The sequence below is a fragment of the Lissotriton vulgaris genome, chromosome 3_1 (genome assembly GCF_964263255.1).
Source record: "Lissotriton vulgaris chromosome 3_1, aLisVul1.2, whole genome shotgun sequence".
Classification (NCBI taxonomy): Eukaryota; Metazoa; Chordata; class Amphibia; order Caudata; family Salamandridae; genus Lissotriton; species Lissotriton vulgaris.
This window is the reverse complement of record NC_141689.1, coordinates 1607103775-1607121928: the sequence shown is the minus strand read 5'-3', so window position 1 is coordinate 1607121928 and position 18154 is coordinate 1607103775. Positions and strand designations below refer to the sequence as shown.

At 44.2% G+C, this 18154-nt stretch overlaps 1 protein-coding gene across 5 annotated transcripts in view; it reads left to right on the top strand.

The window, feature by feature from the left end:
• FSD1L (fibronectin type III and SPRY domain containing 1 like) overlaps positions 1 to 18154 on the top strand; it is a 359379-nt gene that overhangs the window by 225232 nt on the left and 115993 nt on the right. For all 5 annotated transcript variants that reach the window (XM_086962086.1, XM_086962083.1, XM_086962085.1 and 2 more), the window contains exon 7: positions 1324 to 1533. In XM_086962086.1, coding sequence (XP_086818212.1) covers positions 1324 to 1533 — 210 coding nt within the window. The remainder of the gene's footprint in view (positions 1 to 1323; positions 1534 to 18154) is intronic.

The window sequence follows — 18154 nt, the reverse complement described above, 5'->3', positions numbered from 1 at the left end:
GGGACACTAAGAGCGCTCTCAAGCGCTAGGGGCCAAAGGAAAACGCTCCCAGGGGCTAGGGCAACCGAAAGCAGAAAAGTTCTTCAGTAGTCCAGGGGCTGCAATAGTCCAGGGGCTGGGCAGGGCCCAGGGCCCCAGCAGCAGCATGCCCCTGGTGGGATTCAAGTTGGAAACAACATTTTTACAAGAGGTCACAGCCTCCTTTTATACAGAGAAATCCTTTGTCTAAAGGTGCAGGGTGGGGGGAAGAACCAGTCGCAGCTAGTCTGGGAGCACCCTTGATGTGCTCAGCCCCTCACTCTATTCACTGGCAGGGCTAAGGACATTAGGCGCACCACAGGGGGCGGAGCCCGCATTGTGTGGGGAAAGCCCAGCCCTATTCAGGACCCAGGTGCACTCCTCCCCAGCCGTCAGCATGCTAATCTCACACTCACCACCGGGCAGACCCATCCAGACTCCTTGAGCCAGGCTCACCAGCCAGCTCCAGCCAATCACAAGCCAGACAAAAATTACACAAACATGCCAACTTATAGAAGTGGCACTTCCACACTAGACACAATCATGCCGCATATATCATTGCGCAGCATTCAATCACACGAGTCCGCACATCCCAAACTCGAGCCTGCACACCCCACGCATCAGGAACTACCAGGGACACATACATTCCCCATGCATTCCTATGGGAGGGCAGGCCTATCACACTCCACGCACTCAGAGTGTGCACGCACTTTCCACTGGGACACAGTGAAAGTGCGCAGAAACCAAGACATCACTATAATTATTTATTACCACCAGGCAAAAAGTTCAGGGGTGAACCTGCCAGAAGGGCCAAGTCCAACAGTGGGCCTAGCTTGTCTAGTACGATTAGTAATCAGAAAAATTCAGTTTTGGGAAAGCTAGTTTTTTACATCAATTTTGTAAGAGGGCAAAGCAAGAGCGCTGTTGATGAATGACCAAGTTAGTATCAATGGATTATAGGAGTTAATGTTTTGTACTTCATATCCATATTTTGAATGTTTTTCTAGGTTGGCAAGGTATTGCACTGAAGAAAACTGTTCTATCTTTCAGTATATTGTGTCCTTGTAATCCGAACCCCTTGATGTATTAACTGTCCATTCATTTTGTACACTATGAAAGACAAACTTTTTAACACCCCTTTTTTCAGCTGTCCAGGCATAGTGTACATTTATTTAGTAATGTGTTATGAGCTAGGCCTTGTCTGTAAAAGAAGTCAAATGCCTGCCATGTATAGAAATTCCAAACGTATTAACAATCTGTATGCTAAATCATCTGTTTTGTTTCTTTTCTCTCCCTCTGTCATAGTACCCAAAGCCCCGGAGATCGATCCAGCAGACTGCCTGGTGGCAGACAACTGTATCACCGTGGCATGGAGAATGCCAGAGGAAGATAACAAAATTGATCACTATGTACTTGAATACAGGAAAACACATTTTGACGGGCTGCCGAGAATAAAGGACGAACGATGCTGGGATGTTATCGACTACATAAAAGAAACCGAATACACGTTATCTGGTAACATTTTAACAAAAATATGCCCCCCTGTTTCTGCACCCATTTAAAAAACTGCATATGACGTTTCCTCTGGATGTGTATATATTTATGGTGGTATTTCTGTAGTCTAGGTCAGGTACGTCAATGTATAACGGAAGATGTGAAATGAAAGAAGCCCAACTCTGAGCATTCGGTGGTGCTCATTGGTACCAAATAGCGCTTTACGGGTCCCAAATAACAATTCAGGAAAACTTCAAAAGTTTAATTTAATAGGACTCCCACATGCCTCATGGTTTCTATACTCTGTGATTGCTAAATATTATATATATATATTCACTGAAAAAACCATAGGTTTCACACATGTTATAGTTAGCTGGACATTTCACTCACCAAAACCATTGAAATTCCCCTGTTATAGTTAGTTCAGCTAACTATAACTCATGCGCCCGCAATACACTGCTGATGACGTCACATATTACATCACTCATGACATGGTCAGTGACATCACTCATGACATCACTGATGACATATCAGATGACATCATCCAGTGAAATGTGTGTCTTTCTGAAAAATAAATGTTTTAAAAAATTTATATCTAAAGGTCGATGGAAGAATAAATGTGTAAATAAGTGTCTAAATGGATGTTTAAAAAAAAAATATTGTATAACTGACTTATTAAGTGTATCTTAGTGAATACATGTATTAGCGAGTAATGTTTAAATATGTAAATATCTGTATCATTGTCTCACTTTGTGTATAAGTGCCTGCATGGGTTGGTGACTAGCTACATGAGTGTCGATATGGGTTATTAGTTGGTTTTTAGAGTATCAGTATGAGTGTCTGTATGGTTTGGTGGGCGGTATTACTTACCGCATAGATGCATGAATGGGTGACTCACTGTTTGTATGTGTTTTGAAGACAGCATGTGTGCAGGACTGTATGGGTGGATGAGTGTGTGTATGGGTGTGTTAGTGAATGAATCACTGTCTCAATAGTATCTTTATGAGTAACTACATATGTTTTAAACTAGTATATGTGAGTATTGATGTATATAAGTGAGTATATGTGAGAGCGAGAGATTGTAAGAGTTCCTGTATAAATAAGTATGTGTTTCTATAAGTGATTATTTAAGAAAGTAAGTATGTGTACGATTCTGTAGAAGTAAGTGTAGTGGTGGGTGTATAGCTGCATAGGCAAATAAATGGATGTTTGATAGTTTATTTGCATGTGTGAGTAACTCTATAGATGAGTGTTGGTGTGTAATAAGATCTATAGGTGTATGAGTACATATGATGAGTGAGTACATGTATGAGTGCCTATATAGAACTGTTAGTGAATGACTGTATGTGTATGTAGATTTTGGAATTACTGAGTAGGTTGTTCTAACTGGTAATGGTATCTCCATTTTTTTGAAAATTTTAGTTTCTATTTTTGAATGATTGTATCAAGGGTTATATTACGCTGAGAGGAGGTCTGCCACTCTTTCACAAGGATGATGTCATCAGTGATGTCATTTGAGATGTCATCAGTGATGTCACTGACCATGTCATGAGTGATGTAATATGTGACGTCATCAGCAGTGCATTGTGGGCGCGCGAGTTCTAGTTAGCTGAACTAACTATAATGGGGGAATTTCAATGGTTTTGTATGAGTGAAATGTCCAGCTAACTATAACATGTGTGAAATCTATGGTCTTTTAGTGAATTTCTAAGGTTTTTTAAATGCTAATTCCGAACTATAACGTGTGTGAAACCTATAGTTTTTTCAGTGAATTTCAAAGGTTTTGTAAATGATAATTTTTAAATGTATTGTTATATTTTTTATACCGATTTACTACATTATTTTAAATTATTTAATTTTAGATATTTTATTTTTTAAATTTTATTACATATTATTAATATAAATTGGAAAAAAAATATTTTATTTAATATTTTTTTTAATTAATATATATTTTATATATCGGGCCATGATATCCTATGGGAGGAAATTCAAGTTACTGGTAAGTACAGTTAAATTTACTTTTCAGGATTAGTAGTGAGCTAGATTGGGGAATTAATTCCTCTTCAATCCTGAGGTCCCCTGTGAGCCAACTAGCCCTCCAGGTACCTCCAGTATGCGCCAGGCAGCTGTGTTGCAGAGAGGTGTTCAAAGGGCACGCCCCTTTTTACAACACTCTGCAACACCGCTCCGTGGCTCTTTCTGGAGATACCTGTTGGACTAGTTGCCCCCTAGGGGACCTCTGGATTGAACAGGAATTAATTCCCCAACTTAAAACGCGCCTCAGGGCATGTTTGCACGCACATCACCTCAAGCCCCGCTCACTACCTTCACCACTGTGCAAACGCGCCCTGTAGAGTGTTCTAATTAGGGGGATTAAGTCCCCTTGCATACTGGGGGTCCCTGGAGGCCAACTAGCCCACCAGGAACCTCCAGTATGCACCAGGAGGCTGCGTTGCAGGGAGGTGTAATGAGGCCACCCCCTTTTTTACACCTCTCTGCAACGCCGCCCCCTGGCGCGTTTGCAGAGGGGGAACTAATTCTCCTTGCATACTGGGGGTCCATGGGGGGCCACCTAGCCCTCCTGGAACCTCCAGTATGCGCCAGGGGGCTGCATTGCAGAGAGGTGTAATGAGGCCACGCCCCTTTTTACACCTCTCTGCAACGCAGCCCACGAGCACGTTTGCCGAGGGGCAACTAATTCCCCTTGCATACTGCGGGTCCCTGGGGGCCAACTAGCCCACCAGGAACCTCCTGTATGCGCCAGGGGGCTGCGTTGCGGAGAGGGTTAATGAGCAGGGGCGCAACTAGGTCTTAATTTCGGGAGGGGGGCTAACATGGCAAATGAAGGGGCGTGGCTAATGTTAATCAATGGGGTGGGGCTAAAATGGCAGATAATCAGGATCGATTAATGCTCAGGTCAAGCGGAGAAAACATGCAACCCTAAAATTACCCCCTCACACCCCAAAACCCATTACCACCCTGAACCCTGAAATCCTCCCCCTAGAACCACAAACCCCATACCCGCGCTGATCCCTAAAATTACACCCTTACCCCCCCCAAAACCCGTACCCACCATGAACCCTAAAATTACCTCTGGCACCCCAAAACCCATACCCACACTGATCCCTAAAATTAATCCCTTGCCCCCTCAAATCCATTACCACCCTGAACCCCAAAATTACCCCCCTCACACCCTAAAACCCATACCCGCACTGCACCGTAAAATGAACCCCATGACACCCCAAAACCCATTACCACCCTAAACCCTAAAATTACCCCCTGGCACCCCAAAACCCATACACACCCTGAACCCTAAAATTGCCCCCCTGACACCCGGAAACCCACAAACACCCTGAACCCTAAAATTCCCCCCTCACATCCTAAAACCATACCCACCCTGAACCCTAAAATTAATTCCATAGCACCCCAAAACCCATACCCACCCTGAACCCTAAAATTGCCCCTGACACCCGAAAACCACACCCACCCTAAACCCTAAAATTACCCCCTGGCACCCCAAATCCCATACTTACCCTGAACCCTAAAATTACCCCGGGAACCCCAAAACCCATGCCCTCCCTGATCCCTAAAATTACACCTGGCACCCCAAAACCCATTACCACTCTGACCCCCAAAAATTCCCCCGGTACCCTAAAATTACACCCTTGCCCCCCAAAAACCCATACCCACCCTGAACCCTAAAATTACCCCTGGCACCCCAAAACCCATACCCACGCTGAACCCTAATATTACCCCTGGCACCCCAAAACCCACACCCACCCTGAACCCCTAATTTACCCTCCTGGCCCCCATACCCGTCCTGAACCCTAAAATTGCCCCCTGGCACACCAAAACCCATTACTACCCTAAACCCTAAAATTACCCCTGGCACCCGAAAACCCATACCCACTCAGAACCTTAAAATTACCCCCTGGCACCCCAATCCGTAACCCACCCTGAACCCTAAAATTACTCCCTGGCACCCTAAAACCCACACTCACCCTGAACCCTAAAGTTACCCACTAGCACCCCAAAAAATGAACACTACAAACTTACACTACATTTGCATATTCAGAGGGGACTCTCCTCTTTAGTGAAAGATCCATGGCCCTGTTCACCATTTATCTGGGGCCATATGTATCAACAAACCCTATTGCGATTCCTAAATAGCGATTTTTAAGGAATCGCTATTTAGAAATCGCAAAATGGTATGTATGAAGAAATTCGCTATAATTTAGCGATTCCTTAAAATTCCTTAATTGCGATTAGCAAATTGCTAATCGCAATTAAGGAATAATTTCCCATTCATTCCTATGGGCCAGGAGGACCATAGGAATGATTGTGAAGTAATTCTCAAATTGCGAATTCGCAATTTGCTAATCGGAATTTGAGAATTATTTCAAGGGTGCAGGGGTGTCTCAAAGACTCCCTGCTGCACCCCTGAAATGTACATGTTTGTGTATATGGTGCACATACATGCCCTATGGGCATGTGTGTGCATCACATGCTACCTTCAAAAATGCCAAATTGTGCATTTTTTTAAAGATTTCGCAAATTACCATCAACTACAAGTTGGTGGTAATTTGCGAATTCTTAACCAAAATTCGCAAACCAAAAATGCTACATACATAGCATTTAAGGAATCGCAAAATTGCGATTCCTTAAATGCTATGGCAAAATAAGGAATCGCAAATCTTTGCGATTCCTTATTTTGCGAATTTTTGATACATGCCAAAACATGCAAAAAGACAGTTTGCGATTCGCAAAGGCCGAAATTCTACGACTTTCGGCCTTTGTGATTCGCAAAAGGCTTGCTACATATGGCCCCTGGTGAGTTGCGCTGTGGATGTGAATTCCCTACAAGTGCACGGACAGCAGGGGGAAAGGGATGTCCGGTGCAGGTGAAGCTTTTCCTTTGTAAATTCATTCCTGCTAGCGTCATAGCCCAGGGTTTGATGTCTGTGCACTTGTATGGAATACACATCCATACAAGTGCACAGATAGCAAGCCCTGGGCTATGACACCAGCAGAAATTCCTTTACAAAGGAAAAGCATCACCTGCACTGGCCGTCCCTTTCCCCCTGCTGTGTGCATCTTCCCCCTCCCACCCCATGCTGAACACATCAAGTACTTAGGTGAAATCCCTGCCTTCAGGCAAGGATATTGTAGTAAATAAGGTGCAGAGGCGGCAGGCGATTCTTGCAAGTTCCTTTATTCAGGTCAAGAGACAACGTAAGAGCAGACCACCCACAGCAGCAACAACGGTCAACTGCCACAGGGTGGAACATACAAGGCAGAGTAGAACATGGAATGTGGAATAGAGAAGGTAAGCATTAAGCATTCGTGAGAAAGACTAGAATAACAACTCACATGTACTACACATCTTCTCCCTTTCTGTTGTTTGAAAACAAAAAAAAAACAAAAGAACAAATGAAACTTAACAAACAATCTTGCAGGTAAGTAGGAGGCCGCCGAGGCCTAAGAGGGCGTGCAGAGAGAGAAGAATCTTGAGCAGGGACAGGACCCTGCAACAGAGCAGGAGCATCGCCCCCACCAGAGACAAAAACTTCATCTTGTGCATGAGAACCAAGGGACGCACCATTAGAAGGTAGAAGATCATCAGTGTCATTGGCAAGCAAAAAACCACTGGTAACAGAATCATCAGAACAAGAAGTGGAAGGAGCAGAACCCTCAGAGTGCAAAGAAGACAAGGAGGAGGAGCCCTTTTCCCTCTTGTAGAGAGCCACTCTCCTGAAGTTTCAGCATTCGCCATTATTTAGGATGACACAATAGTTGAGCACCTTCTTGACCTTAAATGGGCCTTGAACTTGGACAAACCTTTTTGTAACCTTCCCAATTTGATTTTGACCAGATCTCCCACGAAAAAAGGAGGAGGAGAAGGAGAGACATTAGGGGTGGATTCAACCACATCAGTTTGAAGATCTGGGAAATTACCCTGAGCCTGCAGAGTAACGACATCCCTCATCCAGGACGGAAACAACTTTAAACCAGGATCACGTCCTCTCATCAACTGAAACGGAGACGGATTTCCATTAGCCAAAGGGGTGGTACGGTATGCCCATAGCATTTCATTCACCATCTTCCTGACAATATGACCACCACTAGATGCCATCTGTATAATACCCTTAACAACTTTATTGGCTCTTTCGCAAACCGCATTCCCCTGAGGGTTGTATAAGGATGTATGATGATGGGAGACTCCACACTCCTTCAAGAAGATCTCCATGTCCTTGGAGGTGAGTTGTGGACCATTATCTGTGATTAAGACAGAAGGCAGGCCCTCATCCTTAAAGAGGTTACCCAAAAACCTGATGGAGTTGGAAGAAGTAATATCATTGGTAAAATGAACAACCAACCACTTGGTGAAAACATCAATAACAACAATGGCAAATCTATCACTCTCCCCTAACTCACCCATCGGGCCAATAAAATCAAGGGCAATAGTATGCCAGGGCAAATTTGGTGAAAGAACGTGTGCACCATCAACGAGCTTTGGACCAGTCTTCAACCGTTTCTCCCCTTCCCTGCAGAGAGAACAATTTTCAACCCAATCCACTACTTGGGAGTCAACGCCAGGCCACCAGAAGTGATCTTTTAAACGCCTTTGGGTAAGGGTCTGGCCCATGTGCCCCTCATGTGCCAAAGCCAGTAGCTTCGTTCTTAACCCAAAGGGAGGTACAAATTTCTCACCTTTAAAAAGAATGTCCCCAACAATAGAAAGATCATCTAGGACCTTAATGTAAGGCCGAACAGCGACAGGGACAGAACTCTCTCGTCTAGGCCCCAACCTTATAAGTTTGATGACCTCCTGAAGAGTGGCATCAACAGACATTTCTCTAGACCAGTCACTGGAAGAGAAAACACCCTTGCCTACAAAAACAGCATCTTCCACCGAGGCCACAGCTATATCATCCAAGTCAAGTGAAACAACTGAATTGTGAGGAGAACGCCAATCCATAGATAGTCTCGAAAGGCAATCGGCTTGGACATTCCTCCAACCTGGGATGTATTCCACCGAATACTGAAACTCTTGTAGTCTAGCCGCCAGCTTCATAAGGCGGGCAGAACCCTTACCTGCCCCACCAGGTGAAAGAACTTTGAAGAGGGGCTTGTGGTCAGATCGCAGAGTAAACTTCATGCCCCACAAGTAAGTACGGAAATATTCAACAGCCCAAGAGGCCGCCAACGCCTCCCTTTCGATAACAGAATAGTTCTTCTCCGTATCAGTAAGGGTCCTGGAGGCAAAGGCGATGGTGACTTCTGATCCCCCACACAATTGAGACAACATAGCCCCCAGACCATGTGCACTAGCATCAACAGTGACAATAGATCTATTGCGTACATCAAAGGGAGATAGCATTTTAGCATCGCAAATTTCATTTTTGATGTTTACAAAACATTTCTCTTGCTCAGGCCCCCAAGCAAAACTTACACCCCGTTTAAGTAAAGATCTAATAGACACAGTCTTATCAGAAAAATTCTGTACGAACTTAGAGTAATACTCTATCAATCCCATGAAGGAACGGAGCTGGTCTTTGTCAGAAGGTGATGGTGCAGAGCGAATAGCCTCACATAGGTTTTTTTGGGGTTTTATACCAGAGGAAGTGATGGTGTAGCCCAGATAGTCTACTTCACACACACCAAACAAACATTTGTCCTTTCGTAAAGTTAGACCAGCATCAGATAACTTCTCAAGAACAACATTCAGAGTGAAATTGTGCTGGGATTCGGTTAGACCATAAATCAGGATGTCGTCCTGAAAGTAGACTACCTTGGGCACACCTTCGAAGATACCTGACACCATGCGCTGAAAAACGCTAGCTGCTGACTTGAGGCCAAATGGCAGACGAGTAAACTGGAAGGTACCCCAGGGAGTGATGAAAGCTGTCAGGGATTTGGAGTCTTTGTGAAGGTCAATTTGATGGTATGCACTCCTGAGGTCCAATTTTGAGAAGAATTTTGCGCCATTGCGGGTAGTAACTAATTCAGATATATTAGGTAGTGGAAAGGTGTCGGCAACAACACAGTGGTTGAGAGACCTGAGGTCGACACAGAAACGGAGCTTGCCGTCAGACTTCTTGGTGACGACAATGGGCGAAACCCAAGGGGAGGCTTCAACAGGCTCAATGACCCCAGAACTCAACATGTCATCAAGGAGACCCTTGACCTCATCCCTAATGATGATAGGAATGCGTCTTACCTTGTGTTGTACGGGGACAGAGTTGGGTTTGATTATTATTTTATGTGAATAACCCTTGAGCCGACCCAAACTCTCACCAAAGACATTTTTAAATTTAGAGAGTAAAGAGAATAGATCAGAGTCCTCCACGACCATGACCTGAGGATCAGCTCGGGGATTCACAACAATGCAAAGGTCATATTGGTGTATCCAACCAAGTATAGCGGGACCAGACTCTGAGACATATACCTTACCAAAAATTTGTCTGGTTGAGAACACAATGTCAGCCTCAAAATACCCAAGAATGCTTAGTGGTTCCCCCTGATACCCACCAGGAGAAATATCCGTAGGAAAAAGAGGACCCATACCCCACAAATCAACAAAAAGGGAATTGGGAATGATTGTGTATCGCGAACCAGTGTCCACCATCAAGTAAACATTTTTTTCATTAATAATGAAAAGAGCCTTAGGCCTATTCCTACGTTTGTGGTCTTCACGTTGAAGATCACTGTCGTTACCAACTACCAAAATTTTGTCAGGGTCATCTTCACCTACTGTGATGTCACTAACATATGAAACAGAAGGACGGGCTTTACTTCTGCAAACACGAGCATAATGCCCCAATTTACCACATTTCATGCATTCCTGTTTGGCTGCAAAGCAAAACTTTGAATCAGAAGCATGTGCAAGACTGCCACATCTAAGACATTGCCTAGAAGAAGAAGGTTTAACAGTGTTATTAGTCTTAACATTAGCAGACTTCTTGTTGAAAAACTTTCTCTGCTTAAGAAGAGCAACTTCGTCTTGGTCATCATCTTCCTGACTTGGAAACATGTGTGAATGACAAGACACCTCACCAACGTCACTTGAAGTAGCTCTCTTTCCAACTCTTTCATACACCCTTGGGACTGTTCAACAACCTTTGCTAAATCAATTGCTGTTTGTAGATTGGGATTCTTGGCTGCCCAAAGACGTTCCTGAATTTTTTTGTTTTTGCATTGTACGATAAGCTGATCCCTGATCAGCTCATCAGTCATGTTGCCAAATTTGCATTTCACTGACATTTCGCGCAGTCTAGAAACAAAGTCATCTATGCTCTCACCAGTTTTTTGACTTTTGGTGTAGAATTTATACCTGTTCATGACCAGGTTCTCTTCTTTGGCATACCTGACTTCAAGACGAGACACAGCCTCTTTATACTCATCCAACGGGGCTTGTGCACCAGCCAAAAGGACTTGCGGCAAGAACCTGAACACACGTTGTCCTTCCTTACCAAGAGAACCCAGCAGAAGTGCTTTTTTGCGTTTGGCAGAGAACTCTTGAGCATCCAGTGCATCAAGGTAGTTCTCAAACATGGGGAACCAGTCTTCCCACGATATGCTGGGCTGGCCAGGTGAAGAAAGAAAACTGGGTGGTAAAACCACAGAGCCAGATTGAAATGGTGACTGCTCAGACATATTAAAAGTTGTGGTGAGAAGCACAGAGTAAAATTAATGTTACAAATTGTCACACAAAAAAAAACGGAAATGTTTGAAAAGGTAAACGAATAGTTAATTAAGGCAACCTATTCCAGGAAGAAACGCTACAAACAGGAATAAAATCGAAGCTTTACTTGTCATGAAGCTTTACTTGTCACGAATGCGCACAAGACGAGCGCATCGTCGTTGCTGGAGTTGAATCCGTAACTATGGCAATTCAAAATGGCCCCCCGGCGTGATGACGTGGACGTACAAACGCGCTGGCTGTCTGGGAGAGACGGCGCGTTGAGACGAGTCACGCAGAGTGAGGGGAGCGCATGCCAACGTCACAAGGAAAATCGCTGACTCCCACGGAAGGTTCTAAGACGTCATCAGTATCAGGGAGACGCCGCAGGAGCAGGAGACTACCAGGAGGGAGACGGCAAGAGGACTAAATGACGGGAAACAGAGGCAGAAGTAGGTAAAAACTTGCCGGTTTCGTTGAAAGTCCGAAGCAAAGCCGTCTGGTCCCCCCAGGCAGTATGTAGGAGCGTAAACAAGGATTCAGCTCAACACGGTCTGCTCATTGGTGTCTGTCCAAGGTCAAAAGGTGGCGGAAGAGTGCAGGGTTCGAAGCAGCGTCGCCAAAATACTGTAGTAAATAAGGTGCAGAGGCGGCAGGCGATTCTTGCAAGTTCCTTTATTCAGGTCAAGAGACAACGTAAGAGCAGACCACCCACAGCAGCAACAACAGTCAACTGCCACAGGGTGGAACATACAAGGCAGAGTAGAACATGGAATGTGGAATAGAGAAGGTAAGCATTAAGCATTCGTGAGAAAGACTAGAATAACAACTCACATGTACTACAGATATCACCTCGGCGCCATAAAGAAAAACAAGAGGTGGGGGTTCACTGACACTGTTTAGAGGCTGGCTGGCTCGGGCTGCATCAATAAAAATGACCTTCTCCGATCCGATGCGCAGTCATTTCAGTGAGTGTCAAATTAGCCCGGGCTGAAGAAGACAACGGGGGGGGGGCTGAAGCCCGGTGAGCCCAATGGGTGTTGCGCGCCTGGTAATGAGGCCACACCCTTTTTTACACCTCTCTGCAATGCAGCCCCCTGGCGCTTTTTCAGAGGGGGGAACTAATTCCCCTTGCATACTGGATGTCCCTGGGGGCCAACTAGCCTACCAGGAGCCTCCAGTATGCGCCAGGGGGCTGCGTTGCTTTGCCCCGGGGAGTGGTGGTCCCCGGGGCAGTGTGGGGGGATTGGGCCCCCCCCCCCACACTTCTTTTTCACTATGCCCCCGGGATTTGGTCCCCCGGGGGGTAATTTGAAAAAAAGCAGACCGGATTTTTAAATAATTTTTTGGGGGCCTTGGGGGTCCTTGTGGGACCACCTGAGCAGGCCTAGGGGTCAGGGTGTTTCTACCCTGCCCCCTTTTTGCGTTCTACACGTTTGTTTTTCTGCTTTCTTGTGCCTCAGTCTACCGAGCACAAGATGGCTGCCAACACTTCTTGGTTTGGAGTGTTCACAGCCAATGAGCATGCAGCTCGTGCTCTGAAAGGTACGCGTACGCACGTGTAACCCGCGATATTTGTAAAAAAAGTTTTACAAATTTGGCCTTGGGGGTCCTTGTGGGACCCCCTGAGCAGGCCTAGGGGGTCAGGGTGTTTCTACCCTGCCCCCTTTTTGCGTTCTACACGTTTGATTTTCTGCTTTTTTGTGCCTCAGTCTACCGAGGCACAAGATGGCTGCCAACACTTTCTGGTTTGGAGTGTTGACAGACAGTTAACAGCCAATCAGCATGCAGCTCGTGCTCGGAAAGGACCTGTACCTATAGAGCTACTTATGATTTTACTTATGATTTTCTCAGGAACTACTGAACGGATTTACACCATTGAACAAAAAGCATGCTCTGCGAACCAAACTCTACCTTTTTGCCAAATTTGGTGTAATTCCATTCAGTCTGTCGGGCTGTAGCCCTGGCTAAAGGTCCTATGGAAAATTGAATGGGGAAAACATGTTTTGGGACCCCCCTTTTTTCTCGGCCCCTGCTCCACGAATCACCCCCAAACTTTCAGGTAAGGAGCGGAGCAGGCCATTTTCTTGGAGAAATTCGCGAAGATTCGTCCACCGGCGCCAAAGTTATTCCAAATAGAATGTTGCGGATTTCCTATGGAAACTAGGTCCTAACTATAACTACCTACTGGCGACCGTCAGTAGGTAATAAATATAAATATATATATGTATATGTGTGTGTGTGTGTGTGTATATATATATATATATGTATATGTATATATATATATATATATATATATATTTTTTTTTTTTTTTTTAAACCAAAGTGCCCTGCAGCTTGGGAGCGCACACGACCTCGCTCTGCCACTGGCTCTGAAGGTGCAGCCTGCCTCCGTAAGTCATTTATAAATTATTGTTGCCATCGCGTTTCCACGTCTTTCAACCTCTTCCTCATGGGCTCAAAAACAACATCTGAAGACGCAGCTGAATGATTAACATCTCTTTATTTAAGCATGTGACGTCCCTCGCTGGGTGTGTGCAGAATATACCTTCTTTGCATTATGGGACATTGAGTCTTCAGTGCGTGACGAAACTCTTCCTATAGTTAGTTCAAATGTTCGTTTTTGTATTTAACATCATTAATCCCTTAGTAGGTGAGACTCACTCTGGCAGGCTCCACCACCTACTACAGGATTTAAATGCGCAATGGAAGAAAAATAGACATTTGGAACCCGCATTAAACACTTCAGGTCTCATCAGGCATCAAGAGACATTGTATATAAGACACGCCTAAGAAGGGGCTTAAACTAACCAATAAAGATGTCATTTTGAATTAATGGGAGGTCTGAATGCATTTCTTAAGCAGCCCAGGAAGAAGAGGCTATCAGCCTTGAAAAGCGTCGGCAAAAGAAAACATTAATGGTGAAGTAAGAGGCAGACTGCATTTTCAGACCCGAGTGGGAGAGCGCTGTCGTGTGCCCTCTCGTAGCTCTGTTGGAATCAAAATATATATATATATATATATATATATATATATATATATATATATATATATATATATATATATATATATTCACTGAAAAAACCATAGGTTTTAGCCCATATATAGTTAAGGATTAGCATTTACAAAACCTTAATTTACTCGCACAAAACCATAGAAATTCGCATATATAGTTAGATGCAATAACTATATATCGCGCACCCGCAACCCACTGCTGATGATGTCACATATTACATCATTCATGACATGGTCAGTGACATCACTGATGACATCACTGATGACATCTCAAATGACATCACTGATGACATCTCAAATGACAACATCCAGTGACTGTATGTTTCTGTAAAGTTAAAATATGTCTTACATATTGAAGAATGAGTGGATGTATAAGTGTTTGGATGAAGGATTTAGTAGGTGCATGACTGACTGTATGAGAGAATGATTAAATGTGTCTCACTGATTGCATGGGTTAGTGACTAAACTGTCTTAATTTGTGCATCATTATTACTGTAGTTCTGTAAACTGCTGCATGTGTTGATCAGTAGCTATATGAGTAACTATATGGGTTATTGATTGGTTGCCCAAATATTTGTATGGGAGACTGAGTGTGTGTGTGGGGGTGGCTGGGAGGTGTGTGACTCTGTGCATAGATGTGTGAGCAGTTGATTCAGTAGATGTATGGGTTCAAAAGTGCATGTGAAAACAGCTGTATGGGCGGTTGACTATCAGCATGAGTGCATTGGTGAGTAATTGGATTTCTCAGTGCTACATGTCAAAGTAAGTACATATGTAAAACACAGTACATGTAAGAGTTGACATATATAAATAACTGTGCATAAGAGCCAGTGAATGTGTGAGTGGCTGTATGGATCATTGTGAACTTGTATCAGGGATTGTATAAGAGAGTAAATATGTGTTAGTATATGTTTGATTAAGTAAGGTGTGTGTATAACTGTATAGTTGAGGAAATGGAGGTGTGATTGATTCTTTGCATGACTGACTAGGTGTGTGAGTAACTCCATGGATGAGTGACAGTCTGTGAGAGTCTGTTTACACTGATTGTATCTAAGGTTATATTAGAGTCTGAAGAGGTTGATCGTATTATCACATGAATGATATCATCAGTGATGTGATCAGTAATGACAAATGAGATGTTATCCGTGATTTTATCAGTGATGTAATTTGAGATGTCATCAGTGATGTCACTGACCATGTCATGAATGATGTAATATGTGACATCATCAGCAGTGGGTTGCGGGTGCGCGATATATAGTTATTGCATCTAACTATATATGCGAATTTCTATGGTTTTGTGCGAGTAAATTAAGGTTTTGTAAATGCTAATCCCTAACTATATATGGGCTAAAACCTATGGTTTTTTCAGTGAATTTCAATGGTTTTTTAATAGCAAATATCAAAAGCTGTCAAATGTCAAGTACGTGATCGGTAAAAACTTTTTCGTGTTTATGCACGCTGATGTGCTTTGAACGCTGCCCCCCCCCCTCTTTTCTCTTAGTAGTACTCTCTCTTTGCAGATAGTGAAGGGTAGTTAACGCAGGCCTTTGCCCCCGTTGTAATCCGTTGTGCCTGCTTGTCTCTCCATTTGATTGATTGTTATCCAAGCATTTACTGTTTTAGAATTGATTCTCTTTGGTTCATTCTCTATTTACAAACAAGCACAAAGTCGCAATTCTCTGTTTAGTCTTTGCAGATAGTGAAAAATCGTGTAAAAAAACAAAAGTAATCGAGCAAAATCAGTAGGCCACTAATGGGATCTCTTTTTGACCTCGCTAAAATAGAAACATTAGGAACAACCCTTCATGAGAAATACGAAAATAGTGAGATGAACTGAGCTCCACACCATGATGGCTGCAAGACAGCTCGGCTCCGCCACCCACCCCGCCCAAAATAACGATAAACTCTATGCAAATATTATAAATATATACAACACACCAGCAAAGTAACAGGGTAAAACATTTTATTAAATAACTATTTACATAACTATTTTATACTTTTTGTTGCCTGATCCGGCTAGCTCAATCGATCGAGCATGAAACTCATGCACTCTGATAGCAAGCGTTGCTGCTGATGCTATGCAGACAAAAACTGGTTTTCAGTTTGTACATTCTTCAAGATTTTTCCATCCAAGGCTGGTTGAGAGTTTGTAGAACGATGGCTTCAGATTTTCAACATACGGTGTGGTGGCGCGGACTGAGAGGGGCGCTTGGCTCCTGCCCCCTCCCCAAGTCGTGTTGCCCTGGTGTGGCCTAAGATCGCCCCCGACATAGGCGGCCGGCTCCCGGGGTCCGGCGGAACTTTTTGCCTTTTGATGACTCTTCCATTCTGGACCTTGTCCCACAATCCGTTAGACCTGAAGACACGCTGTAGTGGGGCGCCCCTTTACCGTTTCAGTTGCCATTCCGTCCGCTTTTGCTACACTGTGCCTCTTCCGCCATTCAGCTGTTTACCGCCCGCTCTTGCGACTACAGCGTCTCGCTCACCATGTAGTTGAGTTGCTCCCGCTCTTGCGATGCAGCGATAGGCGGCTGCCACAGGACTCTCAAAATGGCGGCCGGCTCTTCAGATTTGGGCGTGGTCCACTAAAATGGCCCTGGGACACCTTGGAACTCGGACGCTTGTCTGCTAGGGCTTGGGCCCCATTCTCGAAAGGTCCACTGAGCCTTGAAGATTCTACAAAAGTCTTGGGGGCCCCTGACTCCTGCAGGCTTCTGGTGGGGAGCGGCTGCCATGATTGCTCGTGGAATGGCCACGACTGAGCTACGAGATGGTGGTGCTCTCATGCTGACGCCAGCTTCAGTCTGAAACATCCAGAAACACTGTAGACTACCAATTCGATCAGTTCCGGTAGCGCCCCAACGTGACCCGGTAGGGAAGAACTTGCCCTCCCCTCTTTGACTGATGGTTCTTGTTGCCTGTCCTTTCTGTTGTCATTTAACAGAACTTTTTAGACTGCTGAAAGGGGTTGTGTTCCGACCGCTGGTTGGTGGAGACATTTTGACTATATTCTGGACCTACGTTGTCGCGTAATGCGTTATATGACACGCCGCGTTAGCGCACCCGGAAGTGCTCCGGTGCGCGAAGCGCAGCTTCCCGGAAGCGATCCGGGGCGCGGCGAGTAACGTAAGCATAACAGGTCATGTGACTTGTTTATAAAACTTTTCATTGGTTCATTTTACTTTTGTTATTCTAATGATGAAAGGCTTGGTAATATGACCTAAAAATTACGCTTTTTATTGCTTTCGAGCATTATTTTTTCTTAAACATATATGTTATAATGTTCCAGGCTAATGTACTTTCCCGGAAAATTTACAACTGTCCTGCAAGTAAAATATATTCCTTTTTCTAGAAAAAGGGCGTTTCTTCGTCCCATGACGGAGCCGTTGAGCAAAAGATGCTCGGCCTGCTGTCTTAGTCGCCGATACGCCTGAATATCAGATTCTTATCGATCACTTTGTTGCAGGAGTAGAAAACACAACAGCCCTTGACCATTTATCTTTACTGCGTTCCTGCGTATTATACCTTTTATCCGTCATGTAATTGGACTGCTTTATTTCACTTGCCTTTTACTGATTCGAAAACAGTGACTAAAATTAAAAACTTTACCAATGTAAATACTACTACCATGTTTTGTTTTAAAAACCTTTATTGTGAAAATGTCAGTATACAAATACGGGCCTATAACCACGTGGGCCGGCCACGGAGCAAACTGGAATCGTATATGATGAGGAGACATTTACACTGTAGAGGAACGTAACGAGCGGGCCATTAGGTTGCAAGAACTAAGGTGTCTAACAGTTGCGCAATCGGTGGACGTACATTTTGTAATTAAAATACGACAGGGCCACTTGCAATAAAATTATCTAGATTTACATTTGCGGGCAAGTACCATGGGTGACGTAAATTCGAACTTTCAATAGTACAGTAATCAATAACACATAA